Raw genomic sequence first — 24,988 nt, 5'->3', positions numbered from 1 at the left:
TTCAAACAAATTTTGTTCCGAAATTTATGCATTACGAATATAAAAATGGATAAATACCCTCGACTCTTCGGCAAGCATGGCATTCATGTCTTGATCGGATATGGCTGGCATGACTTTAATATCTGAGTAGTAACGCTCCACCCACTCTTTGTACACTGGAATGTCCTTCGCATATAATAGTTTCGAACTCGGAGAGTCCTTACCTAAGAATGGCAGAAGAAAAAATCTTTTGAATCTCCTCAATCGAAGCGAACATAATATAGGACTTGATAAAAGGTACATACCTAATCTATGGTCCGACGTCGAGCAGCTGTCCATGAACGTCTGCGCTACGACGGACAAACATGAGTCCACGATGTTGGACTTGTGTATATCGAAAATAAAATTCGGATTTTTTATGAGATTAACCCAAAACCTAAGGGGAAGGGAATTGCTCTTCCACGTGTGGACCACTTCCGGATCGGATATGCCGTGTTGCAGAGCTTGGTCGTCCATGAAATCGAACATGTATTTGATCGCGAGAGGTAGCGCCGAGCCTCGATGGGCAGTGCTGAATATTGTTTCGAACAGATCGTCGACGAACTTTTGAAGCGTACCCTTTGTTGCGAGTAACCTCGTCAAATAGATCTCCGAAACCATTTTATTGCCGCGATCTCCCTCCTTTCGCGCATCGGAATCATGATGCTTAACAAGGTGCCAAATCTTCATACCAGCTTCGATATTCTGATTGAGCGGCGAAGTTGCGCGAGAAAGCGGGGGACTCGCCGAACTAAATTTGCTAAGATTCAAGGTTTCGTATTTGTGCGATTTGTCCGTCTTTTCCGATAGAATCGAAAGATTGTATATAGACGATTGTTTGGAGACTAAATTGAGCGACGCTCCGTCCGGTACCCTGTAGTGATTCAAAGTATTTCTCTTTTTCCACTCGCCCTCCGTTTTCGTTGTTGAATCTTCGTCATAAAGAATTAATCTACCGGACGCGCCAGTTCGCCATTCTGCAACATTTCATCAAGTATAATGTAAAAATGATTTACTTGGTTTTATATGACTTTTAAATATTCAAACATAAGAGTATTTTACCGAGATCAAGATCCTCCTTTCGGGGTCTTTGGCTGTATGGAGTCGCTCGGTAGATTGTATCCAACGCTTTCTCCTTCACTTGAGATATTGTGTCACAGTCAAGTACCTTGACTGGCACATTCTCCGTGTTAGGATCCATTCCTCCAACAAACGCGGCTTGTTGAGATATCGAAACGTAAACCGTCTGAAATTGTAAGAGAAAAGTTATATATTACAATGCATCAACTTATGCAACCGAAGACTCGCTCAATTAATACCATAAAAATAAATACCAATAAGAACCAATATAAAATAGTCGTGTGTACATGCAATTTATTATATCCAAACAATTAATAAACGTTTTAACGTCCTGGTTTTTTGGGTCATCTTCAGTGTCAAAGAATATATAAATTATTATACATTAAATAAATTTAGAAAAATCGTATAGGAACTATTACAGTAAGTGGAAATATAGTGCTCAATTGAGTTGCAACGATTATACTTTGTATCGCTTGTAGCAGTTAAATAACAAAAATAATCATGTGTGTCGAAGATGTCAAATATCGCAATGCAGAGCGACGTTCTTGAAAACGTCCTTATGCTATTGAAGTATGTTATTGAAATATTGACGTTTCTTTACCATTGCTTTGAAGTCGATAGATTGTCGGATCAATTTTTCTTCGGACAAGGAATATCGTGCTTCTGATGTAATCGCATCGACAGGACCCTTATCGACCTGCTGTTTTACCGCGCGAAACAGTACGTACAATGGTTCACCGGCGCATTCTCTCATGAATTTGTACAAGAGAAATGTGAACCAAGCAGACAGCATCTTCTCAGCGACGCTCTCAGTTCTATAAAAAATAAATAAATATTATAAGTTTCCTCAATATCAAGCATTGTTATATAATATAATAATTGAAAGTTTAACGTCGCATACTTACCGTCTCAGGAATAACTTTGGATGGCTCTTGCCTTCCGTGCACTTCTCTATAAGATCCGCCAGCAACGTTTTCAGGATGTCTGTGCAATATTCCATTTTGCTCTGCAGTGTAACCATAATCAGACTGGCAACGTTAACTCGATCTCTCATCGAGAAGTAACGATTGCTCTCAAGTGTTCGTACAAACAACAATAGGAAAGTCTTGTTCATTATCAATTGACCGAATAAGCGCAATCCCTTTTCTTTTCGTACGAGTTCTGGCCTGTCCCACTGCAGTACCGGACTGTTGTCGTCGCTGGGGAATAATATCATCATTGCATAAGTGCGATAATCAAGGAAGGGAATGCCACCACTGGTAAGATCTCCCGTGAGATCAGTCATTTCCGTCTGTAATTCGGCAAAGGCCTCCTTACACTCGGCAGCGACTCGTAGCTCAAGAATATCCATCTGTTCCTGCATATTCTTCAATACGCGATTGCTCTCCGTAGACTTTCTGCGATAGGCGATAAGGAACGCTATGAATACAAATACTAAGATCACGATGGCGGCGATCACGCCGATAAGCGCAGGTTTCGACAACGGCCCGTTCAATCCAGCTGGCAGTGCGTAGCTAAGCTTGCCAATATTATAACGAAGCGTACCACCCACTATTAGTACCACCTCCGGCAATTCTTGTTTATTGGGCAGACCCTGGGCATCGATAGCCGGTGGTTGCGTCAAGGGTGGCCGACAAGTGAGCTGTTGCCGCGATAAGGACGTGACATTGCAGAAGGCGTTACCGATTTGAACAACCACGTCAGATTCTTGGCAGGCACGATCAAGGTGTTGACCATTGATCGTCAAATAGTCACTCTTGTAATATTTAACTTCCTCCTCGAAGACTTCGTAGATCGGATTTGGATACAGAAGAAAATGATTAAAGCCATGCTGCGAGAGATTTTGCACACCGGTAACATTGTCCATGCGAAAACCATATTCGAGAGAGAGCGGACGTTCGGCATCCAGCATTATATGTTCTGGGACTTCGATGGTTGGCGATTTGCACATCATGCTCTCTTGACTATGCACCTCACACTGCGACACGAACATTTTCTCATCGTAGTAGACGTACATTTGTGGACTCTGTATGTAGCCGAGGTTTTTACCGGTGACGGAAATCTTTATTCCACCCGCCGGAATTCCTTTCGGAACCTTCATCTGACCAGCCACGCCACTTTCCACACTCTCGATTGTCGGATCGTCGACGTATTCGAAGAAGCCATCGTATAAACGCTTACCACCGTCAAAGGACATCTTTAGCATGCCGCTCCGCTTTCGATCACTTGGACTCGTCATGCAAAGAGCCTCATTGGGTTCAGCGCTTATTATGGAGCAAGGTAACTCGTCGATGTCAGCATGGATAGTACTACCGGCGTTCATGTAATTACCGGTGATCTTGATAGTAGTGCCACCGCTCAAAGGTCCATATTTAGGTGTTATTGAGATGATCTGTGGATCTACAAATTCGAAATTGTAGTCGGATTCTCCACGGAAGTCCTCAATCTTAACGATGACGGGTCCGCTCCTGCCTTCTTGCGTACCAGGTCCATCAACTCGGCAAACGATTTGCTTCGTTCGAATGTAAAGTTCCTCATAAGGTAGACACCGCATACCGGCCACGGTAACGCCACCGACTATGTCCTGCAACGTATTAAATAATTATGTGTATTAAATAAATACATTTTATTGGGTAACAAATGCCAATATTGTATTAATTACGATAAAAGTTTAACATGCAAAATAAATAAATGCAAATGTTAAAATTAAATTCTGTAATGTAAAAAAGTCTTTAGGTATTGCATATCGATATTTAAAAAAAAATTAAAACTCGCTTATTTAAGAAAGGACCAAAATAAGAAATTGAGTTGTTTCTAATTATATGTTTAATTTATATTTAATCGTCAATTTATTTATACTTTTATACAAAAATACTTTTATACAAAAATGTCTAAAATCTAAAAATACATATTTCCAAATTTAAAAAACTTTAAAAGTTTATAATTATATTATTATTTTAGTCTTTAATCATTAAGTCTTAATTTTGCTACATAGCAGGTTCAAATAATAGTTCGTCAGTTCATTCATTAAATTGGAATCTGCTTTTTGTCAAATTTTTTCTGCATTCTTTTAAAAGTTAAGCATTTATCTTTTTAACTGTAGGTTTTATTATAGTTTTTACCCGTTATTATTTTAATTTATTCAATAAAACTCTTGGGCCTATGAGATGTCTTTAAACAATAGCAAGTTATGGCTTATTAAGCAGCGCGCTGTAAAGCACTTTCAAAAGTGTTTCATTACTTTGTTATTTCTTCAAAGTAGTACTCTAAATATATTTCTTAATAACTAAGATTTTAGAAAAAAATCAATCTTTCCGACTTAAGCTCTCGTTAATATTTTTATAATATCTCTTCATCCTTTACATTAATCTTTATAATATATTACTATGTAAACAAAAATGAGGATGAAGACGACTACATTTTACCTCGATAACGAGTAACAAACAAATAAAAAAAAATTCACGCTTTTCTCACCTTGAATGTCTTGCCAAGATTGATGCCGCGAATCGTCACGTTTGTATTGCCTTCCCAGGGGCCCATTACCGGCTCAAACGATTTTATCTCCGGATTTGGGCAGGTCTGGTTGCTGTTCAGCCACATGCCTGAGCCGCGGTCGCACTGATCCTTTACCTCGCATCTGTCCGAGCTCTGGCACCAGCCACATCCGTACTTCGTTGGCAAAGCCAGGCACATGCCGCAGTTGTCAGCCATGTCGCGGCAACGGTATATCACAAGGTGTATATTGTCCGGATTATCCAAGGGTTTGGAACCGCCCCAGATCACTGCAAAAGGTACCGTGATGTTCGGCGCGCGAGAGGTGTAAGAGAACTCCGTCTCCTCGCAGTAAATCGTGTCGGCTAACAGACGCGCGTTCACGCTTGTTACGCGACCCTCGATGTTGAATTGGCACACAAATCGCGTTTGTATGATGAATTGCTGAAAATTGCGTTTTACATAGAGTGTATATTCGTATATTTCTCAATAGAATCCTGAATTCAATGATATACTTAAAATTTTGCATATTAAAAAATAAACTGTAAAACTTAAGTATTCATCAAACTCATCATTTTATTTAAAATGAAATTTAGAAAAATGTGAACTCGTGAATTATTTACGATGTTTTAAAATTCTTTTTATAATTCAATATAAAAGACTCAAAATAAAAAAGATAAAAAATTGATCAAAAATTTAATCAGAAATAATATTTTTTAAATATTATATTTTAAATATTATTTTTTAAATGTGATATAATAATCTTTTGACATACCCCAATGATATGCACTTTGACTCGTATCGCCTTTTTGATACCGGAAGACACGAGGATCTCTTGAGATTCGGTGGCGTTTATAGTGGGACAAAAACCTGGCCCACTCCTATAGCTTGGTCCCATTCTCTGCAAAATATACGTGAGATTATTAAAAAAACAAGCAAACTAATATTTTTACTTAACATTTACTTAAAATTTATTTAAGCTATTATTGTTGAAACAATTAAAAATTTTAATTAAATTAATCTGTGTTCAAATTTTATTTCGCTTGCTCCATTTATTTCATTTGATTATTTTAAACATTATGCAATTCAAATCATAGAGCGAAGTTCTCAGCATTGAGTTTTCATCAAAAATTACAAATTAATTGATAATCACGCATTAATATTCATGGAGTGAACGCTACGTTTTAACTTCAAAACGAATCGAGTTGATGTCGAAATGAAATTAGTCGATGCATGTTAACATGTGCGCAACAACAGAATTGCAATTCTGCTTCGAAATTAGGTGTTGTGAGTTTGCAGCACATATGAATCGTTTATCTTGCCAAAACGTAAATCCATTTTCAAACTATAATGAGTTTCAGTGAAATATGAATATAAGCGAACCCACTATTATATCGATTTTAGCTGATTTTTTTTCCTTATTTAAATTTAGTTTCAATAAACGATTTAATATGTAGATAATTGACCTATTAAGGCAGGATATATCATTTTAAACACGAATAAAAAATTATGAATATTAGAATTATATGTATATTAATTTACTGTACAATTTTGGGAATATTTCTATAACTTCTTATATATTTTCAGTTGTATATAAATTATCACAGATCTCTAGAAATTCGTGTTATCGGATGAGTGTGTCTTGAAACTATGTTAATAATTAAAGCCAATATGAAGAAATTTATTAACTTCGCTACACTCAAGTTATTCGCAAACTCATATATTCATTTAAGTAATGAAACTTTAACCAATAAAGTAAATAAAAATTTATTTAATATCTTCTACGTTCGATCGCTTGTTACATGACATTCCTATTTGCTCGCAAAATTCAATAAGAAGTTAAACGGAGAAAAATACATTTCCTCTCTAATAAATCTAAAAATAATTCAGGATTATTTAAAATTTAAAAAACATAAATTATTTATTAAATAACATAAGTCTCATTTTAATCTTGTTTATTTTTTTATTCATATAATGAATCAATCTGTCATGCATTCTGGTGAAAGATTTAAATGAATAGATATATTTATGTGTAATTAGATAAATCATTAAATTAAAATTAAAATATCAACATCTCTAATGTAACGATCGTGATATAGAGTTCTGCTCTCTGTGTCGGGTTTAAATTATCGGATTTTATTCGATCGCTATCTCTCAAAAGGCCAAACTACTATGATCTTTCGGTTAACCAAAAAGTTAAATTAATAGTAAAGTTAAATTAACTTAAAAATTAATTAATACATACTTCCATACGCTTATAATTAAATGAATTAAAGATTGAGCATATACATATATATAATCTTTGGCTTATTTAGTTATTTAATCAATCATTTGTGATAAAGGAATATTACTTGATTTTTAAGTTATAATTAATCTAACCATTTGATTGCCATTTGATATATTGAGAAAACAAGCGTGAGAGTACCTTGAACACCCTCTAATTAGAATGTTCAAAACCAGCATTTGAATTATAGATCCCATATATTTGTGTAAAAAATGTATACCACACACGCTGATTTCTGTAATTCCTAATCTAATAATAAACTGATGCTCACCACGCCTTTGATAAGAGATTGAGAACGAAGAGAGAACAATATCTTCGTTACGCTTCCGATAGTTCTCAATTGAGCGATAATATTCGTAATTTAGGTGACAAGAACCGATTCAAAACAAGACGCAATATATGATTAAACCAACGAGAAAAGATTATGAGATATCCTCGAGTTTTTGAAAAGTTCTTGATTGTAAATTAAAAAGCACATTTTAATTATGAAAACAAAAAATTGTATTCTGGACAGAAAGCATTTACGAGAAAACTCACTACTACAAGAACTAGTTGAATAGGTTTTTTACCATTTGATATCGTCGACTGTACAATTTTATAACTCAATAAACGTTTTGATTAATAGCGACATTTCATACTGTAATATTACTTTACATAACACGTTTTTTAACTTGTAAAAAACTGTTCTTAATCATAAATTACAATCTATTACGGAATTGTTCATTACATGATTTATTATATGTATGTTCAAAATACAATTTTCGTATGTATATGGACGTGTTTTAAAACATGGAAAGTTATAAAATTGTACAATCAAATGGTAAAAAATGACTTATTACAACACAATTTCCAACACAAAAGTAAAAGGTTTTCCTCGTAAGAGAGAAAGAAAGGTTTTCCTCGTAAACCTTTCATTCCAAATAATTTTATTTTTTCATTAATTAAAATTCTCTTCAATTTACAATTAAAAACTTCAATTTTGAATACAAAGGACATGGTCAATACAAATTTATTTCATAAACCGTTATATATTTCGACAAAACAGAACAACATTTTGGCTGGCGTGGCATTTGTACAGCCTTAGCATTTGTTTATGCAGCATATGGCAAGTTATATTATATTAAGCTGGAATCAGATGATGCATGAATTTCTCGATGATTTAGTTTGCACGCTGTTGTGTCTGCACTAAAGGCCGTTCTATATTAGTCGCAGGAACATGCAACGCTTGTTGCGACAACCAATCAGAAGTGTCAATGGTACAATGCAATTGACTTGCGATTAATAGAACGGCTTTTAGTACAAGCACAACAGTATGTATAGTTATCATTTAAGAAATTATGCATTATGTAATTCCAGCTTAAGCAAGATCGCTACCATTCACACGGATACTAGAGCAAGCAGGCAGTGGCGCGATACGATCTGCGCCATAATATTGTTCTGTATAATGTGAATATTTCGATCGATTAATGATTATCAGTGCGCGTAATCAATGAACTTGATATACATACAATTAACACAGAGAGTATCAGGGTAAAAAATAATTGTCAAAGTAGCGTTATTTCGCGCATGGTATACATTCGTTTGTTCATTTGTAGCTCAAAATGGCAGGAAATGGAATACATATAATTTACTGTTCTGCTGTGATAATTATTCCTGTAACTTTATTTAGATTTATTCTCTTTTCTTGAAGTAAAAGTCCATTCGAAAAATGAAATGATTGATAATTATTCGAGTTAAAGTGATTTTTCATTCATATGACGTAAATTTTTCCACTCTGTGTCGTAAAGTGAATTCTTTCCTTCTGTATATCGTTTATTGTAAATATTATTCCTTATTATTAATGAATGAATCTATGTTCCATGTTCCATGTTACAGTGCATGCGCTAAGGTTTTTTGCACAAGAAAATCCATAAAGCACAACGTTACGTTCAGTATTGATTTTAAACTTAAATCTGTACGTAAACTGTTAATGCATAAAGAAAAATCTTAACGTAACGTTTAACGTTTTCTTTGAGCTTTCACATTTTATTATTACATACAAATTTAAATTAAAAATATTGAGTTTATTTATTACTGAGTTTTTAAACTTATGAGTTAATAGTTTGCTGTGCGAATCAACATCGCTCTCTCTCTCTCTCTCTCTCTCTCTCTCTCTCTCTCTCTCTCTCTCTCTCTCTCTCTCTGCACGCTGTCAGTTTAAGAAAAGTTCTGATAAATTCTAATCACTCTAATCCGAAGTGAATCATTTATTCTAATGGAGCAAACCATTTACTCTAATCGAGCAAAAGAATCACTTTACGGTTGAAGTTAAACATTCACTCTTATGAACAATGAAATATCACTTCGCTATGAGTGACAGTAATTTCACTATCGATTAAACTTTCATTTATTTTGAGTGAAATTTCACTTTGGAAAATTTACAGAGTAAATATATCTTGTGTTACGTCATATAATTTTTGTTGTAATTTATTTACTATTATAATTGTTACTATAATTACTATTATAATTACTGTTATAATTACTATTTCCAAATGTACGAATGCGAGAATGGCGTAATACGAGTAACACACTAGTTGTTTGATTGAATAAGTCAATTGAAATGGTACTAGTATATTATTTTATTAATAATATTTCGCAAAATTGCGCATTACTGTCGAAAATGTGATGCAAAATGCTACGCAATCATAATATTTTAACAATTAATGCGTGCGATTATTGTTAACTGTAAATTTTCTCAAATATTGTGTTTTGAGTGCAACAAAACCAAAAGAGAAAGAAAAGAATTGGAAAGTATTAAGCGACGACGTACCACGTAAGTTATTTAACATTTACACATCATTTATTATTTGACAAGTTAATAGTTCAATCCCTCTTATTTGAATCGCTTATTTGAATTCAAATAAGAATAAAAAAAATTGTTTTGGGAAAAATATATCTATATATAATTATTTAATCAGAAACCTATTGATGAAAACATATTTATATTATATCTTTTTATTTCCCTTCAAAATCTGAAGATAAATAGCAGGGAACTTACGCTGACTCCCGTGACAAGAATGTCGTTCCGACAGTTCTCCGCCGTATCGTGAGTGCACCGATGACCATCAACGCACCAGTCACACGGGAAGCTCGACGATACGCATTGCGTGCATGAACTGTACGTGTTGCAGTCAAAGAAAGTGAAATTTGTCGCCACCAAATCGGGCCCGTTTGTCATTCGAACGGACAACTTGGCTGTGAAGTGGTGTCGGCCCGGCGGTATCGACGGCAGTAAATCGGTCCTCGGCGTGGTGCAGTTCACGCCGTAGGACTTCCGCGATGCGTTCGTAATCAGAGTCTTGTCGAGAGCGGAGAACGCGCACAGGAATTGCCCGGACAGTGTCGGCAGATTCTCGATGACGAGCTCGAGAGTTCTGGCGGTGGTGCGTTGCAGTTGGTCCGGCGTGACAGTGGTGATCGTCGTGCATCTACCGCTCTTGTAAGAGATCCAATAGAGTGGATCCTTGGCCGCGTCTTGGCAGTCACTGCGGAGGTTGCACTTGTTTTCCAACGAGCACCAGCCGCAGTACGGATCCTTGGCGCCCAGGCAGTCCCAGCAGGTCTTATAGACCGAGCACTCCTGCACCTTGACCTTCGAGACCTTCTTCTCCGTCAGGACATAGAGATGCATCAGCTGCGAGTCGAATAGGAGATCCGGGTTCACCGGAGATCCAGGATCGATCTCGAGATCACCGTATTCTAATGCCAACGTCGAGCTCTCCACAACCACCTGCAACAGGAAAACAGATACTTTTTTAAGCAAATTAATTAGCGCAGCTAATTTTATTTTAATTAAATTATTGTAGAATATCCAATTACAGGAAGGTGTGTAATTATATATTTTCCGATAATTCAAATTTTTATTTTTACATACTAAAAACAGAAGCAGAATTAAATGTATGCACGAAAACAACGGTTTTGCTAAAGATTTAGCTGGACACAAATCTGAAAATAATTTTGTTAGACTATCAAAAATAATTATGTAGAATTAGCAAGTTGCTAGAATGTCAAAACTTTGTTAGCATTGCTCGTCATGCTTGAATGTACTTCAAAGTCCAAGAAAATTCTTTTTAAATTTGTATCTAGTTAAATTTTTAAATACTTCAGCGAAAACATTCTATCCATATAAATATCAAATTTTTCCTAGAAAATATAAAAGAGTAATGAAGTTTTAATAATGTTTTGCAATGTAAAATTTCAAATTTTATTGAGCTTGTTGCGGAAAGTCCATTGACTTTCCTGTTCATTCCAATGCTATCTATTTAGTAATGGTAACAATAAAATAAAGCATTCATGTCAGAAAATATTTGACAAACCTAATTAAAATCTAATTATTTTTAATAATTTAAAAAGAATTGACATATATCGAGTGCCATACAATTGGCTGTAAAATACGGCTCGTCTGGCTTGGTCGAAAATGTTTCAATTGCCTGCTAGTTCGTTAAAAAATCAGGAATTTACAATAATCAACGAATTTGCGTAAAATTAGAGAGTCGGAGTTATTGATGATTGCAGTTAACAGGCTTGTATAATATATTTATCGTATATGTATATAATGCCGGAGTGCTCTTGTGTTAACGAAACGGGGATGACACGAGCGGGATGAAGAATTAAACATTCACGACAGAATTATGAACAACTGCTAGCCTGGCTAGCACGGAATAAATGCTACTTCCGTTTAAGTATTTATTGGGTATTAATTATCGATATTAGTTCGGACGACCTCTCATTGCGTATTCCGTTTTCCCCATTCCCACGATAGTGAACGTTTCCAAAAATATTTAATACGTGCAATCCCTCGCGGACGTATCACCAATTTTAATAGTAATGGCGTATAATTATTTGACTGCAGCAACGTTTCGACAGCGGTGAATTCTACCTTCGCGTTACGAGAGTAACGCGGATATTTACATCGTCGCGCAGATTCATCCTCGCAAATTTCCCAGGTGGATATCCGTATATCCGTTGTCGCGGGTGAGTTTTTTTTTTTTAACTTCAATGCCGGTGGTCGCCGGACATCAGAACATAAGATTGTAGTCACTGAAAGTAACACAGCGTAGCTGCAATTTGCACGCTATTATTTTAACGTGACACTCTCAGCGCGTCACATCTTTTTCATGGGACGCGCGTGGTACAATCATCTTTGCCAGGTGCACTCGCATAACATTCATTTTCTTAGACCTCACCGCGAGTCTCATTCGCGGTCGCGGTTAAGCGGTCGTAAATTAAATCCCAGTCTGCGACGTCCCGAGCTTTCAATTGACAGTGAAATGATGACGATAGATGTTGATAAATCACCGGGACTAGAATCATTCACGAGTTTAATAAAAAGGTCGTACTTTCGAATAGTAATAACAGTAATCATGTCGAAACACGACGTGAATCGCTGTAGAGGTAACGTTTGTCTTTGATGTAACGAATTTACCAAGAATGACATTCAGTGTTTATTTGATAATTGTTACTATCATTAGAATTTTTCGTAATAATCATAATGATTATAATATAACAATCGCATCAATTCTTTTGCAAATTTTTAATTGTATAGGCTCAACTAATTAAATCTGTCACACGTACGTGAGAGAAAGATAAAAAACAAGCATACGTAAATGTCACAAAATTAATAATTTATTTAATAAATTTAGTGGAACATTTTAATCATACTTAGTCATCTTCAGTCCTATAATAGTTTGCGATAACCTTAAATGTTATTGTTTGAAAAAAAAAAAAAATTCGTTAAATTTGAAAGAATAAAAGTAATAAGTGACAAACCATCCAAGGTTATAATATAAAAGATGTTTAAAAATTAACGAAACTACATTGTTTGAAGTCTTCCATGATGAAAAGTCCAAAAGTAAATTGTTCCAATCAGACTATTTCCTCGATTAAAAGCGAGAAAAGAGCGTAGTCATATAGATTTTTGATTGTTGAGTTGCCAATAAATTAATGTTTTACTTTCATTTTTCTTTGTCAATATGTAAAATTCATTCATGAAGACTATAATCGTCAAATAAACATACAAATCTTTTAAAGTAATGCAAAATTAATCAGTTAATTAAATTTGTCTTTCTTCTTTTAATTACGTAAATTTTTACTGATTCTTCTTTAATTAATTACAAGTTTTGTAAAACTTCAATTCCATAGATTAAAAAAAAAAAAAAAAAAAAAAAAAACACTGGTCCTTCCACTCTAGGAAATATTTCCCGAAATACTAAACTTTTCGACATCAGATTGCACTGATATTAGCCCAATTTAAGATTCGTAACTCGTTCATATAATATAATATGGAAAAAGATGTACACATTACTGGAAACAAACTATTCTGCCGGAGCAGAAATGGAATAGTTAAGCATTTGCGTGTAATTTACAATAAATTGAATTGAGAGCGAAGTTCGCGGTAAACGCACGGTGCGCAGTCACTATTCCGATTTAATTAACAAATATTAATTAAGTCGCGTCGCACGGCGCGAATCGAGCCAACAGGCAATTTACCGCAATTTGGTAAACATCTGTTTGCCTATTCTACAATGCTCATTAAAACAATAATTAATACCTTCTAATAAAGGTAGAGAGAAGAATGGATTATTACTTACATCATTGACAATTTCCCATAGTCGCGAATACAAATGCAGGAATTAGAGGCTAAATGAACAAGTTGAGAAGTTTGTTCAAGTTCGTATTGTAACATAAAGCAATTTATGAAAAGTATTTCCTACAGTCCGTAACATTGTTCAAAAGTTTTTGTCATTTCTTTGGTGGTCTAATCGTTTAATTGAAATTCGACTTGATGTCGAGTAATCATCGCGTTTTCCAGAAGAAAACTGAAAGTCGCACTGTTAAGCTGATTCAACCTTGCGAGATGTTGAGAAGGATCATAGGATGATAGAGTCCGGAAGAATGGAGTCCTAAGCAAGAGCTAAGGGGCTGTCCACTATGTACCGATCAACATTCGACCTCTGGCCGAGTAATGAGTCGTTACTTAAGACAGGCAATCACGGCGTGGTAACTATGTTACAATCTTTGCGTCTAGGCGAGCTGGAGACGGGCGGGATAGAAATAATAACAATAATTATGAGGCTACCGAGTGTTAGTGGTGGTTGTTAATTCTAAGGTTCGCTCGCGGTATCCGCGGCTAGTCTTTTTAGCGTGATTTCGTTTGCGTCGGTATACGGTAACGCGAGTGCGATGTTCGCGCGTCATTCGGCCTCGGCAAATCCTCAGCCAACGTCGACGCACAAAGAGGCTTTAATAAACGCGCGGGGATAAAGGCAAGGTCGGTGAGGTCGAGGATGAGCCGGTAGGAGGGTTAAGAGTGAAGGGAGGAGACGGGGGAGTAGATAGAAATTATTTCTTAATGGAAGAAGCATCGTGAGGCAGACGCAAACGCAAAGGGGGTACCTGGTAATGATGAAGAAGAAGGAGACAAGGCACAGGCAAAAGGCTTGCAAGAAAGTTGCGTGCAGACGAGCGCAAGCACAATAGATAAATGCAAAAGAGAATAACGCCGATAAAATAAAAGTCCAATAAACTTTTGGAGATAGGCGGATGAAAGATCCAGAAATTATTAGCTGGATAAATGTAAAGAAATTTTATAAGGATATAATGCGTCAATTTTCAAGTGTCGTAAACAACGTACGCGGAATTCAAAATTAACATTTTCTTAGAGATTGTATAATTTAAGTTACGAGTAAGAGAGGAGGAGAGAGAGACGCGCGAGTATTTAATAATTATTCCAATTTAATTTTAGAAATATGCTATTAATCGAAAAAAAAACAAGAATCAAATTTTTTTATTTCTCTATACAAAACCAAAATATTAATAGGAAATAATAAAGAGATATTACATTGTTAAAGTGTTACGCAATTAGAGTTATACTTCACGTCAAAATAATAACTGTTAAAACTTTTTTTATCAAAATTGTTATCGTTGTCCCTTAACTATTTCATGTGATACATAAAAGCAAAACTAGGGAAATTTTTTAAAGGCAAGCGCAGGTGCAGAGATGTAAAAGAAAAATGGCGTGCACAAGAGAAAAATAAAGGACGAAAGGACAAGAAGGGGATTAAGTGCAAGACGGAGGATAAGATACCGTTGTCTTTTGCGTTTCGACATTCTATCGATGATGTTTAAACGCGAGGAAAATAATAATTGCGACGCTACCGAGAAGTAGGCGGACGTCTTAATTAACGAGCTGGTTGCGTTCCCGCTTTTTCTGGCACGCGCGATTGCATCTATCCTTGCGTTTGTATTGCGTGGGCAATGCTGCCGATCGGTGGCATCGGGTGCCGACCGATAAAAAGCGAATCGAACGTCGACATTCCTGAATCGATTTCGAGCTGAGCGTGTTCGCGCGTCCCACGTAAGGTGCTCGCGCATTAATGCCACGATAAAATCCACGCCTTAAATTCATTGCATGCAGGAGCCGGTGACCGAGCGTGATTAACGAGATGTATCTTTGTCTCCATTGGCGCATGCAGGAAGCGACGGATTGTCAGTCGATCGGTATAATCAATCGTTAATTACTGATAATGTGTTACAGATATATCGTGAGCTTCATGAATAACGAACTATGTTTATTGGAAAGCTTAATGAATAGTTTCTTATGTAATTAATGCGAGCGTGAACAGTTGTTATCTGCACGAGCGCGGTGTGATAGCTTTTTTTTTAAGCTTCATTAAGAAGAATTGAACATTAAAAATAGATCATTTATATTTGTGACAAGTCGTAGAATAAAATTTTTGAAGAATTTAAAACGTTTTATATTTAAAATAAGTTAAAAGCATTAAACACACACAGAAAGATACAATTAATAGCTGCAAAAGTAGGCTCGAGTTCTATATGTTGTATAGAAACCGAAGCTTCACTTCAAAGAACTGCAGCGAGCGATCGAAGTCCGATAGAAAATTCCTGTTCCGTAGAAGCGTTAGAGGCGACGATGTGAAAGGGGTTTAAGAGCGATGATCACAACAAGGACTCGACTCGAGGCACGTTCTTGCATCCTGTCAGAATGTCTCAAGGAACAGCGACAGGGAATAGCAACAGGACCGAAGTGGGGTGCGATGCGATTAAATCCGGAGGTACTCCCGCCGTCGCGATGCATTTCGACGCGGTGATTATACGTCGAGTTACGTATGCATCCCTCCCCATCTTCCCTCCTTCCCCTTTTCACCCCTCGAACGGCGTCTCTCCGGAATTTTTAAATGCATTCTTCGACGCGGTTCGCCGCACCATCGGATTTCTTCTCGCGGATGCGACGGTGAGAAGAAAGAAAAGAAGAGGGATTTCCCCGCCGCCACTCAGCGACGGGGGCGAAGGGAGCGGCGGGAGGACAATGTCTCCGAGAGGCATTCGACTGCGCCACAAATGTAATCCGCCGCTGAGAGATTCCTAGAGAATCCTATTTCATGAACCTTATCCATCGATTTTATCTAGCGAATCGAATGCGCATTCATACAGAGGGGTCTGAGTGCAGCGAAATCGATTAGAATTAACTCTTATTAACCCCGGACGAGAAATATGGAATGTAATGTGCCCTATGATAATGGATCTATCTCGCAAACTTTCGTATGATCAAATCCATTCGTCATTCATCATTTATGACTCTCCCCTCTCATGTAACTCTAATCTAATATTAATGGGAGAAGTTGCTACTTTCCATTTGGCACCAATAGCAAACTAGCTTGCCCTAGTTTGACAGTATAATAGAAATATTTAACGTAAAATATAATAATTTTTTTATCCCAACTTGAAGCAAATGGAATCTCCCTTCTGACGCAACGCATCATTTTTACCTTTTCAAAATCGTGTTAACACATTTTCTATGCTTCTATTATGCATTTATTGTACATTTTCAATACGACAAAATCAATTTTGTTTGACAATACAGATATTTTAAAAACTGTTGAGAAAAAAATACAATCCATTTTCACTTCTCTCGTTGGTACTTTGTCTCCATAATTTTATATATCGTTACTTTTCAAGTAACGAAAGTTGAACTAACGCGGTTTCAAACTCGTCAACGCAGATTATCATAATTATAAGACTATTTATTTATTCTCGTGAAACAAGTCTCTATCAGCTGCATTACGCAAATCTAATCATAGCGGTTTAGAATAAAAAAGGGGCAATGAATTGCTAATCTGGCTTCGGTGAAAGCAAACCGCTGGTTTGAGAAATCCGTACTTCGCAGATTGTCATCGCATTTATAGGATGAGATTCTAATGCGCGCAGACACAATGCAGTGGAGGCTGCATTATCCGTACGTCGAGTTACAGCTCGATGCTTGCGACACGTCAGCCTGAAATAGTGACGGAAACAGATGAAATTGAGGATCTTTCACCGTGTTACTTCTAGCATCGACAAATTAGCGTCGTATCTCTGGAAGATCTATAGAGAATAGTACAGTTAGTAAGACGCAAAGTTCGATAGCAGAGAACACTGTCTCAATTAGCAAATATTTAACAATTTCCTAATGTTCAATTTCTACATAAAGATTGCATCTAACTATTAAATTGCGTGTAACACTGCTCTGTTTCTGCCACCAATTTGCTGTTAAGTGCTGCAAGTGAACAGATTCTATTATATTTCTGATAGCATGCTATCGTCATCATCTGATAATACGGTTATTACAATTAAATTACGATTGTAACATCCACGTAGTAGCTATACTTACTAAGGTTGGGGTGACCATATAGGTCACTTTCCAAGTACAGTGAGGCGCATAAATGAGTTCCTTTTTCAGTGTAACTAGTGCAAAAGTTACAGCAATCTGAGCCAATCAAACGAAGTCACTAAGCCGATGATGACACATGATTGGTTAAATTGCTGGAGTTTCTAAACTGAAAGAGGAACTTATTTAAACCTCCCTGTACAATGGTTCCCATAATTTTTCACATGTGTAGGCAAAATTAACATTATTATTCTGTTGAGACAACTTTAATTTTTCCTCCATGCTTACAAGATGTTTAAGCGTTTAGCAATGATGTATTGATTACAAATCCGTGTGTTCACACAACTCTGTTCATTATCATTCCTAATGTTCAACATAGTACAGTAATACGTAGCCAAAAGTGCTAATGATGATGGGTTTTGAAAGTACACTAAATTATATATCCCGATAACGACGCGATGAAAAATAATCGCGAGAAATCCATTAAATTGAAATTAACAAGCACCGGAGATTCATCCGTAGGTGTCATTAAAATGCCGCACGCGCGAATCATCGTTTCTCGGCGATAATCGTCGTCGATAAGAAGCGACGGCCGACAGTACGCATTTATAGCCGACGAATCGCGTTTTTAGTCGGCCCCCATGATGGAAGCGCAAGAACTCGCTATCCCACGATTTGATAAATGAACTCACAGTATGTAATAACCAGGTCGCCGACGTCGGTAAAAGCGCGCGCATAATGTGTTTCACCCTCGTGTTCCCCCGCACCCCTTTGCCGTCCCGTTCGCCCCATCCATTCCGGTATAAAACAACCGGGAGTGACATAATGCGATTGTACGCCGCGGTGTTACGCGCGATAGTCGGCCAACAATTTTTCATTATTCGAATCTGTCGTTTTTCGGCGCGAAGAGATGCTGGGTGAAGGAGCGCGAGAGTACGGGGGAGGTGCCGGCAAGAATCCAGAATAACGCTGCGAACTTTTTATCGGTTTTTCCCCCCGAATAAAGGGTTCTCCACTATTTACCTGCGCGTCCGTCCTCGACAACGTTCGAGATTAATTGCCATCGAATCGTCGAATGGAATAGCTATTGAAACACGGGAAAAAAGTCTCATCTCGCAAACTCTAATTAAGCGGCACGACAATCCCAGAACGAGATGCTGGAAGGAGGGAAAGGCGAACGAGGAAAAGAGCGAGGATCAGCGAGGTTTCATTCCCGATGAAGCCGCGGAAGCGAGTGAAATTAATACACTCGACATCTTCTCGGTACGGATCAATTGATTCGACCGTATATATTGTGCTAGAATGCTACTTTTATGAGTGCCCTCGTATATTTCTGATCCTAAGGTGTCGCTTGGTCCCTTGCAAAGATTATTCATAAAGGAATTACATGTGTATCGGAAATTGATAAATGACAAGCATGATATCTAATGAAACTTTCATTGAGACCGGATCAAATCATTCATCTAGGATCATCAGAGATGAACTGTGTAATTCTTTTTCCAGGCGAGAAGGGCGAGCGAGAAATAAAGGTGAGTGGCGGAGGGATGATGAAAGGAGGAGATAGCCATGGTGAGAAGATATGTACCGGAGCCGAGAGTAAAGCTAATCGGATTTTTCCTATAAATCATACTTTGCACGGCTAACGCATTTCGGAGCCTTCGATACAATCCGTTGGACGCTAACGACCATACGATGCGATAGTCTTGCAAAAATCGTGTCGCGGAAGAGTACAATCGGCGAATCTTAAGTCGACGTGAGAACATATGATATAAATGGTTTTTCAACGAGCCGTGCCCGAATGATCGCTAAATAAACGTTTGCCAGTAGCGCGATCAACGCGCGGTTGCAAACTCACGTTCACATCGTCATCCTGCCGTTCGTTATGTGCACGAGAATCTAAAAAAATAGCTTTCTAAAGGGAAAGTTTGGTTCCCGTAAAATGTCGAAACTGTTATAAGAAACACGTAGTCGAATTAATCCTCCATCACTTTTCGCTGCACTTCTCTCCTTAGATTCTTTCGTCTAATCTGCGTAAAGTTGACTTTTTCTTAGAGAAAATCCAAGTTGCATTTTTAAATATTGATCATAAACATATAAATATATAAATAAATATTAACATTTTCGTACTTTATTAGAACTGATCTATATATCAGTCAAATTCTAATAAAATTAAAAAAAAAATTCATTAGAAATGCAATTAAAGTTACTGCTTATTGTTATTTAAATATTTCATAATTTTTTAATACAAATATTTGTTAATACGTTTTCAATAAATTCATGCAGAACATTATTTAATTTGTGAATTTAACAATCGCATACATTTTTTATTATCAATCTATTATTATTAATAAAAAAAGTCACAGTTAAAAAGACATAAAAAAATCAATATCTTTTTTAAATCTTTCAAATGCGCTTTAATTGATCCGATATAAAGAATTAATCGTAGGAAATAAATAAAAAATGAATTTAATCTCCGTAACGTTTCGATTTATTACGATTTAATGTAATTATTGCAATATAGTTATAAAGATTTAAACGTATGTAATCTCGTGCAAATACGGACAGCAAGTATCGATGCGCCTATGCTTGTGTCACAGTCGGATATTTCTTTATTAATATTAACGGTAAAATCTGCTCGGTAATAATGAAAATATATCATATGTCGTAAAGTCAGTAGTATAAAACGTTTGATTGCCGTGTTTATAATATATTTTCAGTATCGATGCAGAAATCGAGTGGGAAGGGTGGCGTATAAAGCCGGCAATTACCTATTGGACAACGTATATATATATATATATATATAATGGCAGAATCTAATTTATATTCCGGATTTCCTATAATGCAATTCATTAGTCTCGAAACAGGTCTGGCATGGAGAAACAATGGCTCGTCTTCGAAGTTTCTTCGGTGCGCCCTCTCTTACTCTCTTGCTTTTCCATTCTCTTCTTTTGCTTCTTCTCTTCTCCGTCATCTCTTCCGCCTTCGTCGAGTCCTCCCTCCATCCACCGTCTCGCCTCATAGCTTTTCTCCGCTTCATCTTTATGGTTTTGCTACTACCATCTACCAGCTTCCACCCAATTTATTAACACACTTCATTCCGCTTTCCCTCTGGAGATTTATTTTATAATTATCTTCGCCCCCGTTCTCCATCGCCGGGCCAGATGAGTGCCAGTAAGTTTTTTTACACCGTATGCGAAAGATAATTTAGCACTACTAACAGCCATGTGTCGCACGAATTCGATTTCTGTGCCTCACGCGATGGTACGACGATAACTGTTATTGGGTGCAATAAAACGTTTTACTTTGAAAGCGATATAAGTTCAGTTTTAAAATATAATGCGGTTCTTTAAGACTTCTCTCTCAGTGTGGATTTTTGAAATCGCCGATACAGATGCATCCAAAAATAAACTGATATGTAAAATTACGAGAAATCTTGAGAAATGAAATGTGCTTGAAATAATTTGCTCGATAGTCACATTGTTATAAATTATTTTGAACTTTTCGGACAGTATACTTTTTCCTTTAAATAATATTTCAATTGACGCTGATATAAATTAGTTAATCGTACATCTCTTACCGGGTGACCGTGATTCTATCAACCACTGTTTAATGGGATGGAGAGCGCATGAGATTGTTATGAATTAACTTAAGGTATATTATTTTAAAAATTCGTAGACGAAATGAGTTTTCTTTGACTACAAAGCAGTCAGATTTGGTCTCGCCGTCTGAGGGCTAACATTAATAACACTCTTCGTGCTTTCCTTTCTCTGGTCGCCGAGTTTTCTCTCGAGTATATTTTCCTTGCCGGCGATTTTTCCTTTTCACCTTATTTCGCCTGCCCGATTCCTCCGTTGCTCTCTCCACTTATTGTCTCGCTTCCTCTTTATAGCTCATACAGCTCCATGTTCCGACTTCTGCCGTATTTATGGACATACTTTACCTTGCTCTCCCTCGTACACTCTCGCTCTACCATAGTTATCTATATTTTCTTTGCGCTCAGATCTCTAATGTACCGGCGCTTTATTGGTCCCTCGATCGTGAATGGTATGTGCAACGTGTTATTTATCAATTTGAAATAAATGAAATAATTTCTCAGTATGTTAGTAAATACTCATCAAAGTTTTGCATCTTTCTACAATATTGCCGTTAGCTTGTTCTGTTCGTATTCCTTGCAAGTCGATTTTTATTCTTCTGCGTTGAAAATAGCCGTGCTAGATCCGACTATCGTGCATATGTTTCTATAAGTTTGCTCTTTGCTTTCTTTAAAAAATAAAATAAAAAAAAATAGATTTTAATAATTAGTTCCAGGCAATAAATGTAAGATTGTACGCAATTGATGTACAGTAATTAAAATTATGAAAGCTCATAATGCAAGTGTGGCCCTTTACCATATAATATAATCTTAAATGTCGTATTTATACACATTATACGTTACATATTAAATTCAATTATATTATGTGAAAGCCACATTCAAGAGCTCAAGCTCGATTAAAATTAAAACGTTAATATCTAACATACTTCTCAAAATTACGTAAAGAGTATAAACATGTAAAAATCTTTGCTACCTGTAAAACTAAAATTACTAAAATTCGGTTTTTATGAAAATGAACACTAATGACCAGTAACCATTTTATAATGTCTAAATAGACTGTAACGAAATAATTTTATAATTGCCCCTAGAATTCAACGCAAACAATACGCCCCTAGAATTCAACGCAAACAATACGCGATATCATAGTATTTATCTCACATCTATCTCACGATTGTCCATTCTCTTCTATCATAAAAGTATTCCGTGTTGAAGATTTCGAAAAATAATTTCATACATTAATGTATTAATAGCGCAATTATTATTCTATTTCGTATTTTATCTGCATTTCCTTTCCCTTGTCTTTCACCTAACGATTTCACCGTAGATTTTTTCCTTCTTCCTTTCTTATTTCATTTTTAACAATTTTCATTTCTTTCTCTTCGTTATTTATTGCTTTACCCTCACTACTTTATTTAATGCATCTATATAGTCGACCTTTGCCCTTCCGTCTTTTTCAGGTGTTTCCATATTTTTGCCCTCGCACGCGCTCTTTTACGATTCATTCTCCAGATTTTTACGCGACGTCGCAGTTTTCTCAGTTATTTCCATTTTTACTTCCGACGCGAGTACGGTCCGTGACACCAATCGTAAAATTCTTGTTCCGCTGCATTGTGATTTCCGCAGGCTCATTATGCAATTCAGTACTTAGCGCATACCAGAATAATAAATTAATAGGCTATTGATAACTTGAGATTCTTTCCATGAATTTTCTTGGATAAAATTCGCGGTAGTTACGATCTCCTCTTCATTTTTTTTTGTACATCGTTCTTGCATGTCGTGTCGTCCGTTACCCTTTAATGGGCGAAACCGTAGAAACAGGATAGAGACAAGGTGATGTAGTTTACTGCTCCTTGCGATGACACGAAATGATTTAATGCACACAGTGGCAAGCCTGTCTTCTATCTTTTCTGTATTTTAGTCGTGCACGTGACATCACAAAACGCGTTAACGTTTCAAGACCGAAATAAGCAAAGAAAGCACGTCTCATCGTAACCTACTTTCCGATATACGGCATGCACATTTCTGCTGAATTTGCGTTATATAATAAAGTCTTATATATTCTACGTGTCTTCCTTATTTTTCCTCAGATTAAGGTTTCGCTGGAAAGCTCGCTTTTACATTGTTTCCGTCGAATCATATTTTGTTTTGACAATATACTTTATTGTGTACTGATATAACTCCTTCGTTTCACATATCACTGAAAACTCCGTGAAAAATTGCATTCGGAAACAATTTCACGATAGTCTTTTGATGATTGTTTTTTGAAAGTCTAATTCTACATCTCTCATCAACTTGTTTAACCCTTTGAAGCGCTGTATGTATGTGACACCTTTCAAAAATTAAAAAAAAATTATTTCCCTGATTTTTTTTGCAACTTTATATCTAGTAAGATTTTGAATCGTTGAATCCAAATCTGAAATTAAATTTTAAAAATTCACAACGGGTGATTTAGTACGGCGTGGCTCAGAGTCCGATAAATTTTAATTCTGTATAAAATAAACTGTAATAAAAGTTTCCCCTAAGCACAGTATATTGAAACTCTGTTTTTTCCCGGCAGTTTTTGGGGTCGCTGATTACGAAGAAATTAACTTGCAAATGGGTGCAGTGTCACAAGAATATAAAAAAAAGGAAAAAATACAAAAAAAAATCAATAAAATATACTTATACATTAACTAATACATTTGTATATCAAATTTCAAATAACTGAGTTTATTTTTTGTATTTTTAGTGCACTATATCGAATTATAAATTTTAAAAATTTTCAAAATCTAACTCCAATTCATAATTAACCTCGAAAACCCTTATATACCAAGTTTCAAAACATTCATATTTAAGAAAAAATATATTTTAAAAAATTAAGACGTATATTAACGATGTTTCGCCAGTAACAATTGTTTCATTAAAACATGTATTCTTTCTCTCTCTTTCTCAAGTTGGTCCTTTATGACTGAAGATTATGATCTCTTTTGCATCTTGAAGATTGCGATCTCCTCTCCATGCATCTTTGATGCATGCGTTCATGCATGCTCCATAGTTTGTCTTGGTAAAGATACTTTCGATAGTTATAAATATTATCTTCCGAGAAGTGATGATCGATTAAAAATCTGATATGTTTTGAGTAAATTTAAACTTGGATTATTTTTGACAGAGAACAGACGCATAACGTCATGATTATCACACAGTTATTATTAAATATCCAAACCTTTCGTTAAACTTCAACTTTAAAACTTCGAGAGCAAAAGGTCAAAAGGTCAGAAAAATCAATTTGCGGGTTTTTTTTTATTTCCTAAATATTTTTGCAACTGTCAAACTTGTATTCCCTAGCGTCTCCATCGCTGCGCATGTTTAATGCATATATCTATATTAAAATTTTTTTATTTAAGCTTTATTTTATAAAACAAATAATACTATTTTTGTACAAATTAAAAGCGGAACCTATTTGATATTTACAAAGTACGTCTTTCAACTTTATTTTTAAAAGAATACTATATTTCTGGAAAAATTGAGTTTGATAGCTGTCTGCAAGGACATATCAACGTTATAATATATATAAATTTCTTTGCGTCTACAATATTGCTAATTTACTAACAAAAATATAAAATATAATAATAAACTACAATAAGAAGTAAAAAAGGCTAATGAGAGTGCTGCGCGATTATTTTTGCGTGAAAGTGAGTAGTCAGTTACAAACCAAAAATCATTTAGTTGAACGTTTCGACTCTCTTTTTGGAATCATCGTCAGCAAAAATTACAGTAAAAACGCGTTAGTCTTTTTTACTTCTTATTGTATTTAATCTCGAGAGTCTTTACTAGTTTG

General features: G+C 36.0%; 1 protein-coding gene across 3 annotated transcripts in view; it reads right to left on the bottom strand.

Moving 5' to 3' along the window:
* The window catches only part of LOC105194310 (plexin-A4), a 299,262-nt gene that overhangs the window by 4,042 nt on the left and 270,232 nt on the right, over positions 1-24,988 (bottom strand). For all 3 annotated transcript variants that reach the window (XM_039447734.1, XM_039447729.1, XM_011159164.3), the window contains 8 exons: positions 9,912-10,643; positions 5,366-5,491; positions 4,573-5,034; positions 2,004-3,682; positions 1,700-1,913; positions 1,081-1,264; positions 285-995; positions 58-203 (listed from right to left, as the gene is read on the bottom strand). In XM_039447734.1, the coding sequence (XP_039303668.1) occupies positions 58-203; positions 285-995; positions 1,081-1,264; positions 1,700-1,913; positions 2,004-3,682; positions 4,573-5,034; positions 5,366-5,491; positions 9,912-10,643 (4,254 nt within the window). The remainder of the gene's footprint in view (positions 1-57; positions 204-284; positions 996-1,080; positions 1,265-1,699; positions 1,914-2,003; positions 3,683-4,572; positions 5,035-5,365; positions 5,492-9,911; positions 10,644-24,988) is intronic.

This window comes from Solenopsis invicta, chromosome 1 (genome assembly GCF_016802725.1).
Source record: "Solenopsis invicta isolate M01_SB chromosome 1, UNIL_Sinv_3.0, whole genome shotgun sequence".
In the NCBI taxonomy this organism is placed as follows: domain Eukaryota; kingdom Metazoa; phylum Arthropoda; class Insecta; order Hymenoptera; family Formicidae; genus Solenopsis; species Solenopsis invicta.
The sequence above is the reverse complement of the archived record's forward strand: the minus strand, read 5'-3'. Positions and strand labels throughout refer to the sequence as shown.